Source organism: Uloborus diversus, chromosome 5, assembly GCF_026930045.1.
Source record: "Uloborus diversus isolate 005 chromosome 5, Udiv.v.3.1, whole genome shotgun sequence".
NCBI classification, from domain to species: domain Eukaryota; kingdom Metazoa; phylum Arthropoda; class Arachnida; order Araneae; family Uloboridae; genus Uloborus; species Uloborus diversus.
In genome coordinates, this window is record NC_072735.1 from 137043554 (window position 1) to 137070387 (window position 26834).

Here is a 26834-nt window from a genome sequence, read left to right on the forward strand (position 1 = left end):
ATAATATGTTTCTAATGCTTTTTATAAAAAAAGGTTATGAAAAGCATCAGAAACACAGTAAATCGATATAGGTACAGATGAACGTATTGTGTAAAATGTGCATCATAAGCTAAAATAGTCGTACTATAATATTCATATTTTTCAACCATACTAATTTTTTATGTTATTTATTTTTAAAATGCAACTATTTATAACATAATATCTTAAATAGTTATAAACATAATGTATTACATAGCAAGTATTCAGAATCTGAAACATAATTTGATTATGACGTAGACTAAAACAAAGAAAACATAAAAAATCAAACCATCCAGTTTTAGAAAGACGGTCAACTCTTATTGATATCTGGTAATTTTGTAGCAACAACTCCATACGAATCCCAACAAATCGTACGAATTTTGAATGATTATATTTTCGAAAGTAATAGGAGTGGCACCGTTTTTTTTATTTCATATGTTAGACGAACATGTTGGTTATCAAACTTAATTAGTTTTAGATCTCTGCTATGAGGGCGAGAGTAGTAGTTAGGTTTTAAACATTTGCATTTTTGTAAAATTTATCACATAAAAGTTCCAATATCTTCTGGCGCCCTTATAGTGACACCGATTTTGATACATATTTTTGATGTATGTAAGTGTGGCTAGAAAATGATCTAAAAATTGGCCTTGAATATAGAAAAAAATTCATTTTCGGTCATTTTTAAACAGAGTTTGTGGGCGTCGCCCTCGTAGTGTCACCGATTTGACAGCTGTAACAGTATCTAACAAGACCATATAGTAATATGGAATTAAAAAATCCATGTCATTATAGGGGCGCTTAAAGCAACAAGAACTTTAAAATCTGCAAATTTGAAAAACACACAAAAATGTGCCACGCCCCCTAAATTAAAAAATTTAATTTCCCAAAAACGGTAAGGCAGACAAAGCTCATATTTTGCACAAACATTACATTCATGATAAAGAACAACATTTGCACAAATAAAGAAAATTAAAAATGTCATCAATCACAACCTGCCTGATCCTTACAGACAATGGCTCTTAATGCTGAACTAAAAGGGGAAAGTATTTCGTTTTAACAAGCATGTAGAGTTCCAGGTGGGGAAAAGATTAACTAAAAACTGGCTGATTCATCCCCCCCCCCTATTTTCCAGGCCTATAATTTAGGGGGCTGTGGTAGAACATTAGCAGCTAAACACTGTAACTTCTATGTTTCTGCATTCTTCAGATTTTTAGCTTTGGACACATTAAAAGTCAATTTCAAAACTAGTGAGTCCATTTCATAGCAATTTTAAATCATCTCTCTGCATCATTTATAATTGTTATTGCAGAAAAGATTTATTAAGATGTAAACAAGCCTACTTTCATGCATATTAAATATGATTTTATGCCATTAAGTTATTGTCTTTCTGTCATTTCATGTGGCTTTCATCTTCAGTAAAATAGTTGTTTGAATACAAAATGAAGCTTTTGTTTAAAAATAACAGCTGCTGTTAAAATGATTTCGATATCATTCATTCAATGTGTGAAGCATCATATCCTTATAAGTATTAATTAACAAAAAAGGAATAAAGTTGACATTTTTAACATTAAACACAATATTTCAGTGTATATATATGTGTGTCTGCAAGTTTAAAAATATAAAACAGACCTAAAAGAATGTATAAAATTTTGTACTGCAACAAAAATTTCACTAACGAAAAAATAAAGAAGTTGAAGAAATAAATAAATCATAATTTAATTCACTTACTGGCATTTCAGTCCTACTGTCACGTTTTAGAAGCAATAACTGATAAATTAAATTGTTCTTAATTCACAATATGAAAAATTCTTTTACTTGTGAATCATTGCAAAAACTTAAATATATATTTAATTATAATAATAATAACAATAAGAATAAAGTAAAAGCTCTTTTTGAACATTACACAAAAACCGAAGTTATTTCATGCCAAAATAAGGAAACATGATGAATACACCATATTTTTCGAAATAAAAATTCACATTTCACCAGTTGTCTAGAAAATCAAATCCAGTTTTTGGAATACCCTGCAATGAAAAAAGAAAATAATAAAAATTACAATTTGAACAAACACATAGATGCTGGCATCTAAAATACAACTTTAAACAGCTAAGTAGAAGATAATGTATTATTTTCTTTGGTTAAACTTTTTATAGAATTTTAAAGTTTAAAAAAATAAAAGAATAGCTCTAAAAAGAACTAGCTCTAACCTAAGTAATATATCCCACAATTAAATGTAATTAAAGTTTGGGTCAGTGTTTGCACAAGATTGTGGGATTCCCACAAATTTTTCTAAAATCCTACTCAATACAACTTTCATTGTGGGCTACTTCTGCTGTTTAATTAGTTGACATACATTTAAAAGATTGAAATTTCTCATCTTATATTAAAAAAAAAAATCCTTCATATTTTTTTAAGAACCCTAAAGGCTGATGATAACCATCAACTGCTATCTTATTATCAATGAAGATTAGTCACAAAGAAACAAGAATAAAAGATAGAGAATAACTTTATTCTTTGGGCTTGCTGAATGCTCAGGGCTGGATTTAAGGGAGGGCAGTTGGGGCCCCCACAGTAAAATTTTTACAAACTATCCTAACTTTCATGCGTTGAAAATATTGGATATATACATATATATCAAAATATTCGGATACATATCAAAGTATCAGATATTTTCAAAAATATGATGATCTTTTCGAACTCTGATTAGGGGCCTTCACTTCTTTGTTGCCCCGGGGCCTCCACACTTCCAAATCCGGCCCTGTGAATGCTCAAACATCTTTTGGAGCTTGGAGTTTATCTTTTGCTCCTAGTAGCACCAAACAAACATATTTTTTAACCCATTTTGTGTCAAAGCTGCACCATAATGCTTTTGTCAGCAAAATCACCATTTTTGGACCTTTTTAATCATTTTGAGGCATTGATACCTTTTTAATCTTTTTGAGGCATGATCAATTTTTTTATAACAATTGAAAGTATTTTATTAGCACACCATTTAGTCAGGGCTGGATTTGGAAGTGTGGAGGCCCCGGGGCAACGAAGGAGTGGAGGCCCCTAATAAGGTTTCGAAAAGATCATAATATTTTCGAAAATATCTGATACTTTGATATATATCCGAATATTTTGATATATATGTATATATCCGATATTTTTGATTTTTTTGACCCGTGAAAGTTAGGATATTTTGTAAAAATTATATTGTGGGGGCCCCTTTGTTGTGGAGGCCCAGGGGCAGTAGCCCCGCCTGCCCTCCCCTAAATCTGGCCCTGCATTTAGTAAATGACTAGCTGTGTTGCCCCGGCTTTGCATGGTCTACCTTGAAAATAAAAGTTATGCCAAGTGATGCATGTTCAACAATCAGGCTTTAAAAAAATCTAAAATTTTGTGTCAGATTGTGGAAAAATAACCAAAAAGTAAACATTTTAAATCCCCCGATTACAGGAAAAGCCTCAGAACAAAAACCAGAATTTTATTTATTCATATTTGAGAAAAAAAACGAGCTGATGTGTGCCTCACATGACTTCCTTTTACTCCAATTTATTGTCATTTTCCCATTATTGCTGATTCAATAGTTTACTTTCTAAACATCACCAACAGTGGCCAAATTGAAACCAGACTTTAAAAATAAAAATAAAAAATGCCAAATTTGTCGCCAAGTTGGTGAAAAAACTTGGCGCCCAAAAGACTGGCCATATACTGCCAAGTGTCCGCCAAATTGTAACACCACTTGAGTTTACATCGAAATTAACAATCATTCCCTCCCAAAAAAGGGGTAAAAGACCCCCTTAAAAACACCCGAATGCAACCAAAAGGGGAGGTGCACAACTAGACCCCACTAAGAAAATTTTGTACCAAAATTCAACTTTCTAGCACATACCGTTCTTGAGTTTTGCAACATACATACGCACATACACACATCCCCACATACTTACATACAGACGTCACGAGAAAACTCATTGTAACTAACTCGGGAATCGTCAAAATGGATATTTCGAGTGTCTATACGTTCTAAGGCACTTATCCATGTGTGGTTGAGTCGAAAAAAAAACTCAACATTCATTCGGGGGTGAGCAAAATGGAAATTAAGGTCGATTTTTGAGTCAAAATTTTTTCGCGAATACAATACTTCCTTTTTTGTAAAAGGAAGTAAAAATGGCAGCAGATTGATCTTTTCAATGATTTTCTTCGTGCTACAAATTTCAATAAAAGCATTGCTACGTAAAGTTGAGATGAAGCACTGAATAATAATTTGTGAATGGAGGAAAGCCTTCAAAAAATAGGGATTTTATGTTGAAATCTAAGTGTCATAATTAATAGTTTTTAATTGCTATCTGCACTAATTCTTATCGGAGGATTATATTAAATAGCCAAATATAAAGACGGGAAGATTATGAATCCACAGATATCTGGTTTGATGGTCAGTTCACTGTCGTTTGGGAGAAGTAACTTAGACATAGATACATATGCTCAGTTTTTATTAACCCATTCCATAATCAGCCCGAAACCCCTTAACGCGCATGCCGCAGATAACAAACGGAGTTGCTTTTTGCTACGTTGTAATAGCGCTTTTCTCCCCATTTTGCTATCTGGATTTTAATGTTGTTTTTGCTGTTCAGCTTGCATTCGAAAATCGCTTCGCTTTATTAGTTTTTTGGCACTGAATTAAATAGTGCAATAAAATACAAGGTTACTAATATGGGCTGAAATATTCATTAAATTCACACAGTACATAACGGGAAAATAATAAACAATAGAGGATAGTACGAAAAGCAATTATTTTCATAACACTAATTATTTTATTGATTTATTTTTCTTTTTGCTTTTATCTCGGTATATCATTTTTTTCTTTTTATACGCTTAAGAAATCAAAACTGTTAAATGTAAGATGATCTATCTTTCAAAAGGGCTCAACAAAACATTCTTCAAACAATTGACTGATCGATGCAACCTGTGAGCAAGGGTGAATGGACAAAACGCTGGTGAGAATGGACAAAAACGCTTAAGTGTGGGAAGGATTTTCTAAGAGGATAAAAAGTATTCTTCGATGCCTTTTGATACATTGTGACTCTTCAAAACGACCAATAAACACAGAGACATCTCTTTGCTTTTCGGTTCTTTTATCGTAATTGCGATGACTTTTAAATCCCTTCTGAGTGTCCAGATATCAGTTGCTCAAGCGTGGGAAGTATTTTAAAGATAAATGATTACAAAAGATCAAAACTTGTGGCTAATCCCCTATTTCCCTAAAGGATGCTTTGATGCATGCAACTAAAAGCCCCCATCTGAGAGAGGAATAACAGAGACTGCCTGGGTGCAGTGGCGTAGCGAGAAAAAATCCTTGGAGGGGGTTAATTTTTTCTGAAGTTTAAAGTAAAGCTATGCCCTCAAGTTTACACACACACACACACATATATATATATATATATATATATATATATATATATATATATATATATATATATATATATATATATATATATATATATATATATATATATATATATATATATATATATATATGTATAATGTATGTATATACAGTGAAGCACCGTTTATACGTTTTTGAAGGGACTGCATGAAAAAACTTATAATTGGTATAGGTTACTGAGTATTAGACTATGCAGGAACCGATTTGAAAAACATATAATTGATAAAAACGTACAAAAGAAACGTATAAACGGTGCTTCACTGTATATATATATATATATATATATAATTTTTTGGGGCTCATGGGGGGTTAACCCCCTATCACCCCCCCCCCCATGGCTACGCCACTGCCTGGGTGGATTCCCTAAGGAGGTGTCCTCCTTGGTGTCTTGCGGTCAACCCTTCCACATTATTTTCTTACAACAAAACAGTTTGAATCAGAAAGGAATTTCAAAGCAAGCTTTACTGCTTGTATTTGAGAACATGTCTTCAGAAGAAAAAAAAAAGAAAATCTTGCTTGAAATCGAGTCGGATTGTTTTTCTTTTTTTAAAACATATTTGGATAAATTTTAGTTAGTTTCATAGGATTATTTACTAATTAAGGCAACTTGATTATTGAAAAGAAACCAAATATTTTATTTCTATTTTTAAAATATCATAAAAGAAGATGCAATTGAAACACTGGAGCTATTTTAAAACAATAAATAAAATCTGAAAAAGAAAGGGAGAAAAGGAATGTTTCGTCTTGCATGAGTAAAGCGAAAAGAACTCAAGATATTATCATTTCATTTGTACTGTAGTATATATTTTATGTTTTGCATGGTCAACTATTATGTATAATCAATGCGGTCGTCATATAATTTTTGTTTGTGAAATTAAAAATATTCAAAACTGTATCACTAAAAATCTATCAAAGGATGCCGCGAATATAAAAAGTTAAAATTTAAGTTTGAAAATATCACAGTTTAAAAATAAATAAATAATAAAAAATAATAATAGTATACAAATAAATAAAAAGCGTAGTAAACATGTTATAGTTTTAAAAAAACATACTCGTACAAAATTAAGATGCATAAGATAATTAAAAAAAATATTGTGTAAAATAAATTATAAAATTTGAGTATTATGAACAACTAGTCTCCTGTACATGCGCGATAACTCGGTGTTCTTCGAAGAGATGTAGTACATGCAAGACGTAAAATTGTTCATGCACATAATTTTCCTCTTGTGACTGTAGCTGTATAAACTCTTAGGAGGAAAATAACTCCATACGCAAAAACAGGATAAATGAATTCAGTGATTCTGGCGATGATACTTTGGAATGAAGAGTTTGCTTCTTGAAAAAAACTATTTTTTGATGTACATACATAATGTTTTTAACGTACATGCATAATATTTTAAATGTACATGTATAATATTTTTTATGTATTTAAAATTTGTCTGCCTCTTGCTTGTCAGTTTCACTCCTTTTCATGTATCTTTAATGGTCCGTAAAAAAATTATGAGACACTATTTTTTTATGAACATTGGTTTTTTTTTCATCTGTAGACACTAAGGATTCAGAAAAATATCACTTTTTGTCAGGGGCGCCGACTTGCAAAAATTATTGGGGGGGCCGGACATTACCGGGGGTTTAGGGTGTTATGTAATCCCTCGGAGGTCCCCCACCCCAAATAAAGGTCAGATTTTTGTACCTTGAAAATGCCATATTTTCTAGTGCGTATAATTTTAACAAATAAACAGTATGTGACACGGCGTTTTCGAAGTAAAAGAATCTAAAAATTGGTTTCTAAATTTTCTGGTTCAACTTTTAAATCATATCACTTGTCTTAGTAAGAGATTTTTTTGTTCTATTTTATGGGGAGCCGTGCAGTGCCGTAGCTAAGCATTGATATTATAAGGTAGGAAGGACACTTGACTTGAATGGAAAGGCATTCCCAGAGACGCAGACTTTTTAAAAAATGGGGGGGGAGGGGTAACCGGGGGAAAATTTCTAAATTTGAGATGAAAAATAGTGAGTTTTAAAGTTTTTTTAAAGCATTTTAAAGTCATATAATCAACATTAGAAACCCCAAAACTGGACAAGCCTGACACATATTTTTTGGCTTTGAAAAAAAGGAAAAAATAAATACAAACACGCACAGTATTTTCGTAAAAAGGTAATTTAATTTACGCATGTTTTTTTTTTTAAGACCAGTTTTTTCATTAGTTATACCGGCTAACATATTCAAGTGTAAACGCACTCTCTCAATATCTAGGTTATTTTAGAAAACTCAATTGATTTTTTCAAAATTTGTTTCACCTCTGTTTAATAAAAGCAAGCACTCTTGTTCAACTGCAATGATCTGTGCGAGTCAAGTTGATGTAAACCGCCCAATAATGCAAGATTTCACCATTTCACAAACCTCAATGTAAAGTGCCTTTGGGATTTTGAAAGCATGCAGTGAGCTGGCTTCGTTGTTTTCATACTTTGGTATACGTCGATTCCGAGGAAGCGAAGGATCATCATTTTGTGAAGATTTTTCTTTTAAATACAATTCCCAAAAGTACTCAAAACTATCACGCCTCCCATTTTATATACAAATCAAACCCTCATATAATTTTTCCAGATCAGCAACACTTAGATGAGCTCGCCGCAGCGCTGCCCACCGGCAACGGATTTGACCCGTAAGTTCGCGCAGTGGGACAAATTTTAAGTGTGCTTGCAGCACTATAACACCATCATTATTCACACTACTCCTTTTCAGTTAACCTGCTTACTACCGTAATAATTATTTGTTTTAACTCTTTACTGAATGTATTTTACAAGGTAAACTATCTTCAAGCAAGGAAAATAAAAGATAAATTTATGAGTTTAGAAAACATAATATAACTAATACTTTTCTTGATTTATTGGGGGGGCTCTGCCCCCTCAAAAATAATTTTGAGGGGGCTCGGGCCCCCTCAGGCCCCATGGAGTCGGCGCCACTGCTTTTTGTAGTCCCCCGAAGTTGGCAAACGAAACCATGTTTTTAAGCATCTTTTATGCCTTCGTCCCACTGCCTATTGCCTCAAAGTTGCATTAAAATGGAAAATAATCAACCAAATCCATATATTATTTGCCAATCTTGTGTAAAAATCTTACTTTAAGATTTGACTTGAGAAAAGCCTTGAACAGTCACGAAAAGCAAAGATAGTCAACAATACAACAATAGTCGCTATCGACAGGGAGTTGAGATGATACACTAAATATTGTATTGAGTTGAGAAAAGCCTTCGAACTTGGAACTAAAAAGCTCATCAATCGTTTTTCATTCTACTTAGAAATTTCGAACAGGTGCCATCTTCAGCAGAAAAATCAGAGCTTTCCATGGACATATAATGTTAATATGTGCAAGTATTTTTTCATCCCCATATTAGAGAATTTATACGAAAATTGTGTTTTATTGCCCCCCTAAGAGGGTTTTGCCCCCCCCCCCCATAATGGAACAAAAACTACCCTATGTGTTATTCTGATGCATGAGCTATATTATTGTAAAGTTTCATCAAAATCCATTCAGTAGTTTTTGGTGAAAGAGTAACAAACATCCATACATCCATGCAAACAAACTTTCGCATATATAATAGGGTGGAACGAAAAAAACAAAGTTTTTATTTTCGAATCGTAATAGTGCGGAAAAGTTGCGATTGGTGAAGACTTACAAAACAAAACAAAGATTTTTAAAATCGGATAATATCTTCCCGATCCCGCAACGAGCCTGAATATTTGAAAAAATGGAAAATTTCGTGTTTTCTTAGTGATTTTTCAAAAATTTTGTTTTATGTTTCTTTTTAAAGCTCTAAGATGAAAAGTTACGATTGGTAAAACCTTCAGAAATTAAAAAAAAATTGAAATCGAATAATACCTTCTGATCCAGAACCAAGCCTAAAAAATCGAAAAAGTTGAGAATTTCAGGATTTTTCCGAATTTTTAACATTTTTGGATCAATGTACTTTTTCAGGCTACAGAACGGAGAAGTTACGTTTAGTGAAGACTTCAAAGTGAAAAAAAATATCTTTTTGAAATAAAACAATATCTTCCGATCGCGCAACGAACCTACATGTTTGAAAAAATGTAAACTTTAAGCCCTTTTTTCAGCTTTTTTTTTTCTTTTAGTTTAACGATCCTCATAAGTTCGGTATGAAATACTAATGGAAGAACGTTTGTTTATAAAACAAATGTGATATTTCAGTACTAGAGCCTGCCTGTAAGTTGTCCACATGGCCCTTTAATCCCGCGATTCTTATATTTGTTTATGCCGCTTAGTACAGTGTATGCATCTAATACGCCCCATTAGCGAAATAAAGAACCGCAAAAATTTCACAGATGATGCCATTCATGGTTTCTGAACAATTCAAATCTGTCGATACTTACCTGACAATCTAAAACAAGTTGTTTGCCCTGTCATTGAAAGAAACTCTTTCTTTGCGCATCCCGAAAACTTATTAATGGCAATGGTGTTTAATGAAAGGGGGCACATAAGAGAACTAGCATTTAAAAACGTCTTAAAAGCCAGAGAATCTGTTTCTAAAGGCAAAAGCATTAGAAACTTTGTCATTCCATCTCTAAATTTCGAAGCAGAAGGTTACACAGAGATTATTAATTGGAACACGACAAAGCTATCTTCTCCACCTTTTCTTCGAAAAGTTCCTAACAAAGACATTGAAAATTTTATTGTAACAGGCACAATACCCGACTGGGATATAAAACTATTCCTCTGCCATACGCAAGCTGTCGAAAGATGTGTGAAGCTAATGACGGAAGCTTCACTCAAAGTGTGTGGATTTAAATCAAAAGATGGCTACATAAGAGCAACATTGAAATCCAGATCAATTATGCCCGAATTTTCCAAAAAAATCTGATTATAAATTAGCTTCAACAACTAACACTTAAAACAATAAGACTTGTATACTGGATTGTAAATTTGGTAAATATTTTATAACTTTCTATTATTTGAAAATGTTTCATTGTTGTAAAGAATGGTAGTTTTGCTTGTTTCGAATATACCTTAAAAGTCAAGAAATAAATTAATGTTTATGTGTAATATAGGGTTTTTTTTTTAAGGCTTTTCCCTGTAACACCGGGGAAAAAAACAACAAGAACAATTTTATTTTTAATCACTAAGAAAAGATGAAATTCTCAATTTTTTTACTTTTCATGCTTGTTCCTGGATCAGAAGGTATTATTTGATTTCAAAATGTTTTTTTAAATTTCTGAAGGCTTCACCATCGTAACTTTTCCGTCTTAGAGCATTAAAAAGAAACGTTGGAGCAACATTTTTAAAAAATCTCTAAGAACACATGAAATTTTCCATTTTTTTTTTTCAAATTTTTAGGCTCGTTGCGGGATCGGAAGATATTTAAAAATTTTTGTTTTGTTTTGTAAGTCTTCACCAATCGCAACTTTTCTGCACTATTACAATTCAAAAATAAAAACTTTGTTTTTTTCGTTCCACCCTAGTAAACAACTTGTTTTAGATTCTCAGGTAAATATCGACAGGTTTGAATTGTTCTGTGAACATGAATGGCACCGTCTGTGAAATTTTTGCGGTTCTTTATTTCGCTAATGGGGCATATTAGATGCATACACTGTACTAAGCGGCATAAACAAATATGAGTATCGCGGGATTAAAGGGCCATGTGAACAATTTACAGGCAGGCTCTAGTACTAAAATATCACATTTGTTTTATAAACAAACGTTCTTCTATTAGTATTTTATACCGAACTTATGAGGATCGTTAAACTAAAAGAAAAAAAAAAGCTGAGAAAAGGGCTTAAAGTTTACATTTTTTTCAAACGTGTAGGTTCGTTGCGCGATCGGAAGATATTGTTTTATTTCAAAAAGATATATTTTTTTTCACTTTGAAGTCTTCACTAAACGTAACTTCTCCGTTCTGTAGCCTGAAAAAGTACATTGATCCAAAAATGTTAAAAATTCGGAAAAATCCTGAAATTCTCAACTTTTTCGATTTTTTAGGATTGGTTCTAGATCTGAAGGTATCATTCGATTTCAAATTTTTTTTTTATTTCTGAAGGTTTCACTAATCGTAACTTTTCCATCTTAGAGCTTTAAAAAGAAACATAAAACAAAATTTTTGAAAAATCACTATGAAAACACGAAATTTTCCATTTTTTCAAATATTCAGGCTCGTTGCGGGATCGGAAGATATTATCCGATTTTAAAAATCTTTGTTTTGTTTTGTAAGTCTTCACCAATCGCCACTTTTCCGCACTATTACGATTCGAAAATAAAAACTTCGTTTTTTTCGTTCCACCCTAGTGTCTATACGTTCTTAGGCACTTATCCACGTGTGGTCGAGACGAAAAAAAAAAAAAAAAAAAACTCAATTTTCATTCGGGGGTGAGCAAAATGGAAATTAAGGCTGATTTTGAAGTGAAATTTTTTCGCAAATACGATACTTCCTTTTTTGTAAAAGGTAGTAAAGAAAAAGCAACTATGATGAATTTTTATGATTTTTTCACCAATTCGTATTATACTCGCTTATAACTAGCAAATGTCGCGGTCCCCTTGCGCTCGTTATAAGCAAGTTCGACTGTATACATTTTCTATGTACATTGAAATATCTATACAAATTATGAAAATAATTTTTATGTTTATCCCTTTTAGTTTTGGGAGAGCAAAATTTTTCGAATTATTTTTATTGCTTACTCGTGCAAACTAAAACGAATTCATTAAAACGAAAATTAAAATTAGACAATATTCTAAGTGTTAAAACTATTTTAAATGTATTCTTCTTAATTAATATTATGATGCTCTTTCAGTGGGGCTCTCTTTCTATGGGTGCATTCATTATGGAACAATTTCAATCATTTTTTCAGTTTATACGCGTGACAGTAAACATTTAAATATTAAAGAATTTATTTGTTCTCATGTGGACAGAATGTTTTGTAATTTTTTTTCTTTCAATAAAATAAAAAATAACAAAATCGAACTCATAAAAATTGCTATGAAGTGCATTTTACCAAGTGCAGAGCAAAGATTTTAATCATTTGTCTCAGCGCCATATTAAATACAGTCTAACAACAATACTTTTGATATTTTTATTAACAAAAGAGGATCACGTTTACTAAACAGCTGAATGTTGAGAAAAAAGAAATAACTATCTAATTATTTAATTTACATTCAATACACTGTATACATTTTACCCATTCAATAATGCATATTCGAGAACTTCTACTGCGATATAAATCAGGTTATGTTTCACGAGAGGTGCTTTTTATTAGGAGAACGGGATTCGGAATATTTCACAGCGCCTATTAATTGCCTAATGCATATTTAAATAGGTCTCTCTGAGTTTAATTATTCAAATTAGTAAAGTATAATAAAATTGGTTTTCACGTGTCAGCGAAGTAATTTCCGAATCGAAAGTATTTTGCGTTGTGGGGAATCTTTATTACAGTGAAAGCAATCCAAAGCTAATAAAAATTTTCAATGAAAGAATAGAAAAATGGTAACTTGCAAATAAACAATTTGTATTTCGAACTGTCAAATTAATTATATAATGAATCAATAGAGGTATTCATAAATAGAATTTATAAATATACATTTTCGCGGATAGCAAACTCGGGAAAAAGTGAACTATGAATTTTCTTCCGGATTCGGCTTTTTTTTGTTACAAAATAAAATTGCGTAGTTACTGCGTTGAGTTAAGATTTTTATTCAATCATTAGTGGCACTCGCACGGATTTGCCCGTAGTAGAAAATTAAAAGATCATTTGGATCGCCTGTATATATACAAATAATGGATGATGAATTTCTCGCCAATGTGCTATGTTTATTTGCTCAACCATGGTCATGTTCCATTTATGATAATTTGGTAATTTACTCGTCCATGTTATGATAATTTGCTCGGTAAAATGTTCTTAAAATTGGAATAGAAAAGGAATCAAATCGAATTTTCGAAAATTCGCTTTGAGGTGCACACCCCCACGCTACAAACTAATTCTGTGCCAAATATCATGAAAATCGACCGAACGGTCTAGGCACTATGTGCGTCACAGAGATCTGGACAGAGAGAGATTCAGACATCCAGACCGACAGAGATCCAGACATCCAGATAGAGAGACTTTCAGCTTTACTATTAGTAAAGATTTTATGCATTAGAGGAGAGTAATACATTTTATGAAATCGCATTTTCCAACTTATCAACAACCAACTGATTTCTCAAACGCTCTTCGGCTGCCATATAAATAACGTCTCTCTCAAACTTTTTTTCTCTCTCAACACTTAATCTTACACTCTTCCCTCCACTTGTCACGTGTCACGATAAATTACATACACATATCGTAACGAAAACTGTCTTGATTTCGGTCACGTTTCTGGTTACCCCCTCTCTCCCCTTGTAACAAACTGTCACAATTTCACGAACACTCCTCCACCCCCTTGCCCAAGAGTAATATTATTTTGGGGCAACCCCTCATTAAAAAATGTTAATTTATACTAGATATTTTCCTGAACATTACTGCTTATTATTATTCGTATTTATACAGAAAATTTTAAAACATGAAATATGTGAAATTTTAGTCCTATAAACTGTGAGTAAAAATGGTTGATTGTTCTTATGTACGCGCAATAGAAATTGTACTTTTTAAGTTCATAATTTAACGATTTTTTAAAATTTTTCAATGAATTTTAAGCGCTTTCCTAGGTTTTCAATTTAAAGAAATTAATGTTTCTGTTGTCGTTTCAAATCTGAAATTACAATAGCAATAACTTAATCGAACTGTAAAAGAAACAAAAGTAAAAGGGAAAAGTGAGGAAAGAAACATTTTAAGGACCTTTAGTTCGAACGTTGTTGCGAACCAATGCAGGAAAGATAGGTTTACAACGATAGTTGGCCGAAAGCTTCCCAGTGGTATAATATGGATTTCTACGAAAAACTCTTCTCAGTTAATGCTAAACTGGCACTACATTTTCCAGCTCATTTTAGCCGCCAAATTTGAAAGGATATCTCCAACTACTGCCAAAATTATGACGTCACTGCCATATACATTCTCCAGTACATCCGTTTCATGTTGAATTTTTACTCTTATCGCCCCCTCCCCCCGCTCCCTAAAAATGTATAACTTAGAAAATCCTCCTGCTTGTATTTTATAGGCTTAAAAATTGACCTTGAAGCTATTTACTTTCGGGAAAAACAAAAGGATATCTTCTAGTCGCATCTCCGGTGACTCCACTATCCATATTGTGCGTCACAAACAAGGCTAACGAAACCATTCTTTAACTTTCCATGCACATTCTATCTATTATAATTTATCACTTTTCACATGTTTAATTTTGCAATAAACTAAAAAACTTTTTACTGTATCGGAAATTTAAAAAAAAAAAAAAAAAAAAAAAAACAATCTGGCGATTTTTTTTAACTTTAATTGCTACAAATCAAATGATCCGCATACATAATGCAACCACATTTTGCATCCTACGAAGTAGATAAATATTGATGCGTAACTTTAGAAAGCGTTTTATCACGCGTTGTATACAACGTGTTCAATTTCCTTTTCGCTAAAAAGATAGGACACTGACCCATTAACACTCAAGATCGTAAAAGGTGTCAATCACATGGCTAAGTTTTATTATATAGCGGCCTTTTTCAAACACAACTTTTCCTGAACAAGTTCTTGCTACGAAAGTCATGTATTTACTTATTCAAATCAAGATATTGAAAAAAAGGTTGTAATAAACTTATTTTTAGCTGCTTGTGGTTTTCGCACAAGCAACAAGTCAACGTAGTGTTGGTCAAAGGAGACATACCCACTTTAGTATGCAAATAGCACGTCGTATCTTGTTAAAATGCATGAGTGACTGAAGTAAACTGTTCATAAACGTGCTTTGAGGAGTGTTGGTGATAAAACAGTCATTAAATGAGTTAAACTCTGTTGCTAACTGGGAAAAATGGTCTTAATTGTATACGGTTGAAACTCTTGCTTTTTTTTCTCTCGCCAATTTGGAAAGTATATTTGGATAAAACATGCATATGACTATAATATGCAGTTGCGCTTTCTTCAGGTTATATTTTTGCCTTGCTACGAACTTTATTCACTATAGGTGATAAAAAGCAATCTTAATAAAATTGAAAATAAAGATATCAAATTTTCTGGTACATCTCTTGCCCCAAAACAGAGTAGAGTTTCTTCTACTACTTGTACTGGTTCTCGCAAATTTTTATATTTTGGCTCCTTTTGCTGCTAGCTACTTCAAATGAAAAGTATAATTTCTTGGAAATTTTTGTTTGATGAACAAAAGAAATTAGTATGCACGGGAGCTCACTGGAGCTTAACTCCTTTATTTTTTCAATTCGGCGAAGTTCAGATTATTTATACATTAAAACCTATTCTGAAGATTAGAGCTCCCATACTTCTTTTGTAGATATTAAGCATTGATTGGAAATCAAAGGCATTTATAGATTGGATTGTCCTAATGGAAAATCACCTGTATTGGACCACTGCCTAAATTGGACCCCAATCGTTAAACCAACACAAAGTCTTGTGCTGCCTTTTATCAGTGAAAAAGCAAAGATTTTGGTCTGCAGGTTCCGAAGGTAATTACTTTTAAAATCTCATTTCGAATTCTTCTATCGAATTGCATAATAATGCAAAGACATGAACTGAAGGATGTGTTTCATTATTTTTATTCTTATTGTTCTTTTTTTTTACCGTGCAGTGAAATAAGTAATGCATCATTTTAGCCTTCCACAAATTATTTTCCCAACTTTTGAAAATCCATCTAAATACAAAAGAAAAAATAAAGAAAAAACCCCGTTATGTCTGAAGTAATTTACCACCCTCAAAGTTCGAGCAGGTACGTTCCCACGATTCATAGTCAGTTCATCTTTGCAGAATTCCAAGACACGTCTGGTTTCTACAAAAACACCAAAAAACATATCATTCTGAAGATTTTTTCCCCCTTTATCGAAATCCTTTTTGTAATTGCCAAACCACGCAAATTACGGAAGATATTTTTTTTCCTCTTTTCTCTTTGTTGAATCTGCGAATAAACAATTATACGACTATAAGAAGAAAGAACTTGGAATTCACGCTTAAGTGATGTAAAAGACGTAAGAGGGCGTAAGTGAGAGCGAGATATCTGTTGGGCAAATGCCCCTCCCACCTGTTTCTAAGAATTAAAAATAAGTTTAAGTCGTGTTTTCATCAACGACGTAATTTAAATAACAGAATTTAAAAAAAATACTAGGCACTTTTCATATTGCGCTCAAAAGGATAAAATAACTTTTCTCGGTCAGAAAGGACAGTTTCAGTATTCCTGTAGTTTTCAACTATTCCAAGAAAATGACAACTCAAACGAAGAAAAGTGCGGCTCAAGTCATGTAGAGAATTTCTCATTATCCAGCTTTTAATCATAAATTTGAGTGCTGAAACATGCATATTTTTTTTAACGGAAAAGTTTGGTTTGAAATGATTTGAGCCGCACTTTTCTTCGTTTGTGGTGTCATTTTCTTGGAATAATTGAAAATTACATGAATACTGAAACGATCCTTTCTGACCGAGAAAATTTATTTTATCCTTTTGAGTGCATTATGAAAAGTGCTTAGTATTTTTTTTTTTAATTCTGTTATTTTATTCTTTTTAGTGTAAATGTATTTCAGAAGTAGAAAAATGTTACCTTCACGAAACGTTACCCTAAGTTTTTATGTAAATGCTCCATACTAAAAGAAAACGAATCCTACATACAAGACTGAAACTTTAAGCAATTGCGCCAAAAAATGTATCCTTGTTCCTCTCTAAGATATATTTGTGTGCTAAATTATTAGAATCATTTGTATATGAAAAGGTTTCCAAAACTATTTTATGATTCACAGCAAACAAGTTATTCGCGATTAAGATCTTAATATATCTCTTTCCTTAGCCCCGTCATCGTTATCGATTATGGGCATAGATGAGGATAAAAATCCTAAGAAAGCAATGATATTGAATACATTTCATGCTTGCTTCGGAGAAGCCTTGATTCAAAATTTACATTATGATTGCTATTAACATTGCTATTGCAAGGCAAAAAAATTGTAACAATGGGTTTTATATTTAAACATTAACCGAAATAATAATTTTATTTTAGAATTTTAATTTTTCAGCGTTAAGTTGTATCTTAGAATGAAGCAAATCATTTAGTGAAGTCCCGAAGTCTCTAAGTGATCTAGATGTTGAGATAAAAGCAAAATCAGGCCTCAGATTACTCCGTGACAATCAGGCCAAGCATGATAAAAGTGCTTAAAAAACCACGATCATTTCAGATCGTTCAATATACATGACGAAGCTTTGTTGCACTTGGAAATTGTTTTGAACATTATAGTACACAAATAAAGAGTAATGTTAGAGTATGATGAAACGTGTGTTAAAAATTTATTTTTATTTTCGGCAGTAAATTTGTACCTTCAAAAAAAAGTGAAAAAGTTTCGCTTTTTGTAGCGACAAATAAAATGTTTTTCTAATGAAATAATTTTTATTGGATTATTAAAAATCTTTTTTCTCGAATGAATAAATAAATAAGCGAGCATTGAATAAATAATGAACATTAAAGGAATAAATCAATAAATTATTATATGAGAAAAACTAACTGAGGGTATAAAACAGTGAATTAATAAGAAAATAAACGAATGAAAGAATAAATAAGAAAGTGAATTAATAACTGAAGGAATGTAAATGTTAAGTTAATGAATGAATACGTAAATGATAAAATAAATGAATGAAGAAGTAAACGAAATTATCTTTGCCCCACTTTGTTTTAAACAATTTTGTTGTTGAAAGTAGGAAAATTCTTTGATATTGCAACTATATTTTTTCAAGTTGATGAAATTGGTTTTTACACTGCTCAAAAATCCCAAAAGGAGTTTAATCGAACATCTGATGCTCTTATAAAAAACATTCAATAGGATCCACGATTCAATATCAAATAAAAGACTTTGGGCAAATTTTATAAATAGGCTGGGGAAAAGAAAAAGAAGCTTTAGAAAGGAAGTTTGGCCTGTGAATAGGCATGTGTTTCATTTCAGTGACTTTTTTTTGTTGGTTAAAAATGATTTGATGCAAGAAATATCACCAGTTAGTTCATCAATACTGTGCTAAAGAAGAACCAAATCGAAAGATCACTTGCGAATCGTGTAAAATAACTATCGAGTTTAATCATTAAATTTGCTGACATTTACCTTGTTGGTACAATTTAAGATGCGCATGGTCCATTTTAAGGACAGGAGTATATTCCTAATTTGGATTTAACATTGTTAAAAAATACTTTATTAAAATACTATTTTCGTTTTTAAAGCAATCATGTCTATTTGAGACTATTCTATATAAATGTTTCTTATGATGGCCGATTTTTTTCTTTTTGTTTTGCATAATCCATAATAACACAGGCCTCTTGTGCCTAGCGGGTCCAATGTAGGTGGTCTTCCCCTAAGATTTTTTTTTTTTTTGTGTCGTTTTCTGCCAATAATGATTAAAACTATTTATAGATGATTGGAGCAGTTAAAAATAGAGAAACTGTGGTTCAAAGTCCTCTTGACAAAGAGTTTAAAGCTTAAATCACGTTTCGTTATTCTATTCCCTCGCTATCGGCATGCTTTAATTTTTGAAATGCAAAAAATCGTCAGCAGCCATGAAGTGCTAAAGATTATTTAATTGCCTATTTGGCTCTGACACTCCTGGTCAAGGTGAATTCCTCGAGCAATTCCCCATCGTAATAGCCCAGGTAGCATCTGGTACTAAACTGGGCGTCAAAACTCTCGGTACTATTGACATCCGCGACTTAGTAGCGATGGCACATGAAAGACTGGATGCCATTACGGAACATCGCACTAGGTCTTCAGGAGGCAAAAAGCTTCTTACGTAGTCCCATTTCAAAGAAAAAGAAATCGCTATGCTTCAGTTTAAGGATGATAGATACGGGAATCTCATCCCCATTGATGTGTTTCGGTAATTAGCCCGACGTAAATCTCAGCTGAGGGAGGGTTGGGCATTCGCATAGATTAAAGTCACTCCATCTAGGTTTTAATCAGGATCTCCTACGCTAGAAACGTCACGTGCAATAGGGATCAACGCTCTGCAACAAAACCACCTCAAGGACAACGGCCTATATAAACGGAGACGGAATAACAAAATGTCGGCTGCCTTGATGGGTGTTTGAAAGAGGGGTGGAAGGAATCGTGGTTTTCATTAAATGGGACAGATTTCTGCTTTTTTCCCGTAATGATATGTTTCGTGTTATCAACAACAATTGTGAAATTTGGAAGTGGATTAAAAATTCTAATTCAATCCTTAACACAAAATTGTGTGTATGGTTTTTGGAAAAAATACATTTTGGATAATTTGGATACACGGGGCACCGAGTGCTCCATCAAATAAAACGCGTTTAACCAACCACACAAAAATTTATTTGCTGATTAAAATGTATTTTAAACAAAGACAGTATGTAAAGTTATTATTATTACTGTAGTCGAGCCCGCTTTATATGGAATAGCTAATTTGTCGCGAAAAATAATTCTAATAAGCGGGATATTCCATTATCCGGAATCAAAACAATGAATTACAACGGTTGGCACATTAAAAGTATATTACATTAAGAGGAATATTCCATTAACCGGGATTCTTATAAGTGGGCTCGACTGTTTTCTTCTTATTACAGTGAAATCTCTCCAAACGGCCATCTGTCTTAGTCTTAAGCGACCACCCCTCTTAACGGCCACTTTTTTGCTGCACAGATTTTTCAGCCCATAGACTTAATTTTAAAAATACCCCTAGCAACGGCCACCCAACCCTTCTGAACGGCCGCCAAGTGGATGAGTCCATTCCATTTTTCAGGAAAATCTATTCACTTTCTGTTTCTAATCTGCAGCTTTTCAGTTCAAAGAGGAGAATTCTTATTGATCTTTAACGAATTCCAATAATTTTGAAGGAAAACTCATTCATGTTTATTTTATGAGTTGGTCAGTTTTTACGTGTAATCTGGGTTGAAAACAACACTGTCGGAGATCATTTTATGAATCTCGAATTACGTATTGAAACTCTGAGCAATATGAACGCAAAAAATCGCCAAGAGAACTAATAGAGTATGATTCCGAATTCTTTCCAGCACGAAACAGCAATGGAGGTCTTTGATAATTACACTGTCGACTGAGAGAAACATTTTCTGGTTAACGAGTCAGCGAAAATAAGTGTTTTTCAATCAAATCTAATGTTAGTTTCGGATTGGTTTAAATTAACTAATCAATTCGCTGTGTGTAACTATCGTCTTTTGAGTAAATACATTTTTATACCTTTCAGGCACTAATTCGGCCTCTGACAATTAATTTGCGTTTGTAATCATGAGCAGACTAAACTTTCAACTGAAGTGATTTTGAGGATAATAAATAAAGTCATCGGAAATTCAGATGCAATGACAAATAAATTGGTTAAATTAATTTATTTAACCTTTTGAATTGAAAAAAAACATTTTGGATTGCAACAAGCAACATTTTGAATTCGGTTTTAAAAGCAATTGTAGGAAAAGATGAAAAACCTAAATCACAAAATGTATCCTTTCTTCGAAAAATGTAAACAATAATTAAATAACATAATATTTTCCTTTTAGAACAGGCTCAAACTTCATTCTATGCTGCTGTTATTATTGTTATTATTATTATTATAAATACTATTATTATTGCTATTGTTATCATTATTACTGTTTTTTGTTGTGGTTTTTTTTGTTGTTGTTACTATTATTATTAATATTATTGCTAAAAAAAATCTTGGAAGGGTGCCCTGTATACCCTTTGTAAGCACTGCCGTGTTAACAGGAGACGAGTCTTACCAGAGTTGGACGTTGACATTCGAACATTTTGTAATATTGTTTTTAAGTGTAAGTATGACACTTACGGTAATGCTCCAGTTGTATTAATGACAATAAATAGTACAAAATCACTAGAAATTTAATGCTAATTTGCTTAAGCAAAAACATACTTTTGGAGTTATATACAACCTATCTCATCACTTATGCTGCAAAAAAAGAAAAAAAAAAACATCTCACCAATTATAAAATATTGTTTCGTTAATACAATAATCAAATCGTTTAAAACGAGCAATGAAAGTTTGCAAAATATTTTACATAACTGTAGTGGCAGTTAAAAAGTACTCTCCTTGAAATATTATTTTTATAACTACATATTTTTACATTAGTAAACTATTTAAATGGGTTTTAATTTCTGAATCGTCCAAAGCATATTTCATTATTTGATAAATTATGTGAAATACTCATTAAAGGATGCAGTAGCGAATTATGTGTTTTTTAACTTCTTATTTCAGTTACATAATTTTAGGAAGATATTAAACATGTTTAGAATGATTAAAATCACTGTTAGAAAGATTTATAACTTTTATATGATTTACCTTTTTAGGTTTTATTTTCTGTTGTGAAACAAATTCTTATCTGTTCAGAATTCATTTAACTTTTGAAAACTAAGTTTAACGTTTTCATTTCACTTTCATCATGCTTTTTTCTGGACCAGAAATGCAATTACTTTTAAATTAAGCTTTGATGAAGTATTTAAATCAGTGCTTAAATTGTTTTGAAGCGTTCTCCTTTTCTTTTAAGAGTGAACTTTTACCTGCGGGGAAAAAAAATATTTAAAAGGCATTTTCAGATTTCCAACTATTGTAGAAATAGGTCATCATTCTGCAAACACAATGATAGCGAAACCAAAAGAAAAATATGTCTTCACAAAGCTAGCCAAGTTTCAACAAAAATATTTTATAATTATGCGCATATCAAAATGACAGCTTTCACTCTTTTTCTTCTAAACTTTCAAAGACCTCGTTTTCTTTTAAAACAGTTTAAAATTGCATTTTCGAAAAGGCTTTTAATCTTAAGAATAATTTCAAATGAAATTCATTGCAGAATTGCTATAGACATTGAAACGTAGAGAAAGCTGACCTCTGCTCGAAGTCCAGTTGCATAGAAATACGCGGGTGAAAGTGTGTGTGTGGTGCTTCAAGTCATTTGTGCTTCTTTTGCAAATTTCATTCAAAATATTCTTTCATTCAAAAGCCCTCAACAGAAAAGAATTTTAAACTGTTTCAAAAGGAGGACTCTAAAAGTTTAGACGAATATCAGCATTAGCTGAGAAATAAATATATTTCTGAAACTTGTTTGTTGTATGAAAACATATTTGCTTTCTGGTATCACAACTTTTGAGTTTCATAATGATGCTCCAGTTCGACAACCAATAGCCAAAAGTCTGCTTTCATATATATATATATATATTATATATATATATATATATATATATATATATATATATATCATCGAGGAATTATTTTCCAAACATATTACGTAATAACTTTACAGGGGGGGGGAGAAATTTTCGACAGACACATAGCAAGACATTTACTAAACTTGAAGAATTCAAAATAGAAAATTTTGCTAAGCGTGAAAAAAAAAAAAAACTAAAGAATTTGAAACATTTCAACGGCATTCTAGACAGGAGAAAATGAAGCATGGAAACCTATAATAAGTAGGTAAATAAATCATACGAAGGCAACTTGGACATATATGTAGAATTCAGATATATATTGTATAAAAAAGCGTGGTAAAACTGAAAAGAATATCAAAAGGATCTAAAGGATACCAAGAAAAACAGAACCCGTAGAAAGAGTATTTGAATGGGAATTATTTTCTCCTTCTGTATCTTGAAAGATGACAAAGTGTTTTTAAGGAGTGTGAACAGGGTTCGATTGAAAATTTAAAAAAAAAATGACTGTTATATAAAAAGAAGGATTAGCTGTTATTTGCTATTCACTGCACACTTTAACAATAATCTTATTACAAAATTAGATACAGTAAAGAACACAACAAGAAATTATTCAATGTTTTTTAGCACAAATAAACAGATGATTGAATACACTTGTTTCGGGGTTAGCAAGAACCCCTTTTTTAATTCAAAGTGTGAGCTTGTGTGCGTTAAGACACATTTATTTACTTTTTACAGTAAATAACACTTTTTCTTTTAAATACATTTAGAAACATTAAGAGTTATTTCTTTTCAACAAGTCATAAGAATGTGCTGTAATATTTTTCAGTTTTATTAACGATTAAGATTTTTCCATTCTCTGGAATTTTATTTTCAACATTCGATGGCAAAAAAGAAGCTTTTACACTTCGAAGGCAGAAAATCCTTCAATGATCTCTTCTTAGGCTAACAATGTCCTTCCTCCAAAGAACAACTTTTCTTCTCTACAAAAATCCTTTCCCGTCTTTGTGAAACTTATTTGTACCTCACGAACTTACAAAATGAAATCGGCAGCAATCTTTATTCAATTTGTTAAGAAGATTACCGTAATGTCGGTAGTTTCGCTAATCCTCCCCCTGCGTGATGCTTCACTTGTGCAGACGTTGTGGAGTTATTGTTAGAATTTCTATAAAAGAAGCCGCTTTTATCATTTGCACTATCCATGACAGTAGGAAAGATTAAAGCTGTGATCGCTAATGCCTGCTTTTTGAAGTTGCAATTCGACGCGTGAAAGTGAAAAGCATTAGCGATTCCATTCATACAATGGGTTCTATTTTGGCTTAAGTGGATGAGATTTGCTTTCAGTTTTCAATGAAATGCAAAGTTTTTTTTTAATGCTTAAGTTTTTCACTACAGTTCCGTGCACATTGAGAACACGTTCGGAGCACTTTTGTTCAGAAAAGTGCTTTAATTGCCTCAATCCGTACTAGAATGAGCTCCTTTAAAAAGGAAGCGTACTGAAATATCTTCCGAATGGGCTCCGTTAAAAAGAGATTGTATTAATATGTGTTCTGAAAATGCACCGAATGTGTCCTGCTTGGGATATTTGTTACAGTTAAGCTAAAGGTCATATTTGAGAACAGATTAGCAACATATTTGGGCACACTTTTGAAATCGTCGCTTTATTTTTGTCCAAGCTAAAATTTAACAGTTTTCTTTAATTATTAGTCGCTTGAATCCCTCAATATGATACTACTAGAAATTTTGTTACAATGAATCTTCACTGCTTCTTTTCGCGAATGGACCCCTAAAAGATGCCCCTTCCCTGATCACAGACCGTCCATTGCCCGGCTTCTGAGAACTGCCGAGGCAGACGTAAAATTAGCACCAAAAACTTCTGTAAAATATTTAAGGGATTTGGGAAAAGATAAGGATTCCATAAAAGTCTAAACAAAGTCCTAAAAAAGTGCGCTAAAAAGTGCTCTAATAAAGGTGTCATGTTTTGGTGTTTATATATTTTACAAAAAGGGTTCGAAAATTGTGCTAAACCAAATAAGTGGTCTCAAATAGGTAATTCTCAGAAGAGCTCTTTTATTTTAAGTGTTCCAAAAAGTGTGCTTCAAGTGTTCTAAAAAAAAGAGACAAGTGTCCGTACACAACATGCGTTCAAAAAGTGTTTTAAGATTTGCAGTGTATTCTATTTGAACATAAATAATAAAACCTAATCCAATAAATAAAGAGGAATTTATAAAAATGTTTTTAGGACGGAGGAGTATTTTTTTTTTTTTTTTGAGTTTTATTTTTTCTTTAACATTTTTAATAATGATTTTGAAAAGGACTCTTTTTGATCCAGATATTTTTATTAAAAATGTTTTTTTTTCCAGTGGGCGTTTAAAAAAATCATTGACTGATTACTTATTTTGCACTATTGTACCATGATTGAGGTGCTATAGCTTAAATATATTTTGCTTTCTACTGATTCAAAATAAGTAGCTACATACAGTTACTTAACTGAAAAGTTAAATACAGTCTAACATCAAGTATTACAAACTCTATATCTTCTAAACAAATACGGCTAGAAATAAAAATAGTCGGAAGAGAAATGGGTAAAATTTACCAAAGTAAAATAGTAAGTGAAAGGTTCCAATTAAAACACCAATGAGAAAAGATTATTCTTTTATAGCTCCACTTAAGAAAGTTGTACATGTTAAGCAGAAACATATCTATTTTTTATGAAAATAAAATAATTTTTCATTATCTATGCTAACCGTTTTCAGATTAAATTGTCATTGAAAATAAATGAAAGAAATGGGACTCTTCATCCCACTTCTTCTGGCTAATCAAATGGAAAAATCTTTCCACCTTTTCACTCATTCCATTTCGATAATATCTATTCATAATTGCTTAAGAAACATTTTAAGTGTCCAAAATACCACTAGTATAATATTTGTATGTAATCTTATAGGAAAATCTTAAGCACCTTTCATTCACACTATTTTGATAATATTTGTTTTTAACTCTTTAAGTAACAATTTATGGTGTCAAAAAAAAAAAAAAAAAAAACCGTTATAACATTTTTTATGTAATCATGAGAAAATCTTAACCACTATGCCAGCCATTCTATTTCGATACTTTTCATTCATAACTGTTAAAAGTAAGATTCTAGGGTGTCAAAGGGAAAAAAAACAATACTGTAATATTTTTATGTTATAATACGGGAAAATCTTAACGACCTTTTCACTCATTCCGTTTTGATAATATTTGTTATATTTGATAATATTTGTTGTTGTTGTATATAACTGTTTAAGTATGATTTTAGAGTGTCCAAAAAAAAAAAAAAAAAACTATAACAATTATTATATGTAATCGTATGAGAAAATCCTTTTCCACCGTTTCAGTTATTTCATTTCGGCAATATTTATTCGTAACTGTTTAAAAAACATTTTAGAGTATCTAAAAACGCCATCGCAATATTGATTTAAAAAAAGATATTAGAAAAACTCTTTAGTTAATACTTGCAGGATGAAAAGAAAAAATACCTAGGTACGCAACTTCAGCGTTTGAAAAAATCGGCTACAAGCGCTTCCTCAACAAATACTTGAACATTCTGAATTCCCTCTTTTTTGTAACAAACGGTCTTCCAAGCAAAAGTGATTCCATTAGCACTATTACGGTCAATTAATGGTACATTTTATTGATCGCAATAATTGAAAGGTTTCGATGTCTGATTCTATTTCAATGATAACATCAGGCATTCAGAAACGATTGTCTGGTCCATTGATCCATATCCAACGAAAGGGAAGTCTTCGGCTCCAGTTAATATAGATGAAGCGATTGGTTAATGAGCTTAGACGGTTTTCATGCTTGCATTTCCTTACAAGGAAGCACTAAACTTACATAGATGAGTGCAATGTCCAAACGCATCGCTTTTACTTTCGTGAGATGCATAATTGATTCTCCGAGATCTTGCATGTGCAAGTGAGTTTTAAGGGATGTAACAGTTACTATCTCCACTCCCACTTTACTTATAGGAAATGTGAAAATGGCTATTCTTTACTGTTGACAACTGTGTGTATCACTTTACAAAATGTTTTATCCTTTTGTATGAAAAAAAGGTAGTTGTTTTTCGCTACTAGAAAATCA

General features: G+C 32.0%; 1 protein-coding gene across 1 annotated transcript in view; it reads right to left on the reverse strand.

Moving 5' to 3' along the window:
* Nucleotides 1–809: 809 nt before the first annotated feature.
* LOC129222360 (uncharacterized protein C1orf198 homolog) overlaps nucleotides 810–26834 on the reverse strand; it is a 34219-nt gene continuing 8194 nt past the window's right edge. The window contains exon 4 of the mRNA XM_054856856.1: nucleotides 810–2042. Within this exon, the coding sequence (XP_054712831.1) occupies nucleotides 2001–2042 (42 nt within the window). The 3' untranslated portion in view covers nucleotides 810–2000. The remainder of the gene's footprint in view (nucleotides 2043–26834) is intronic.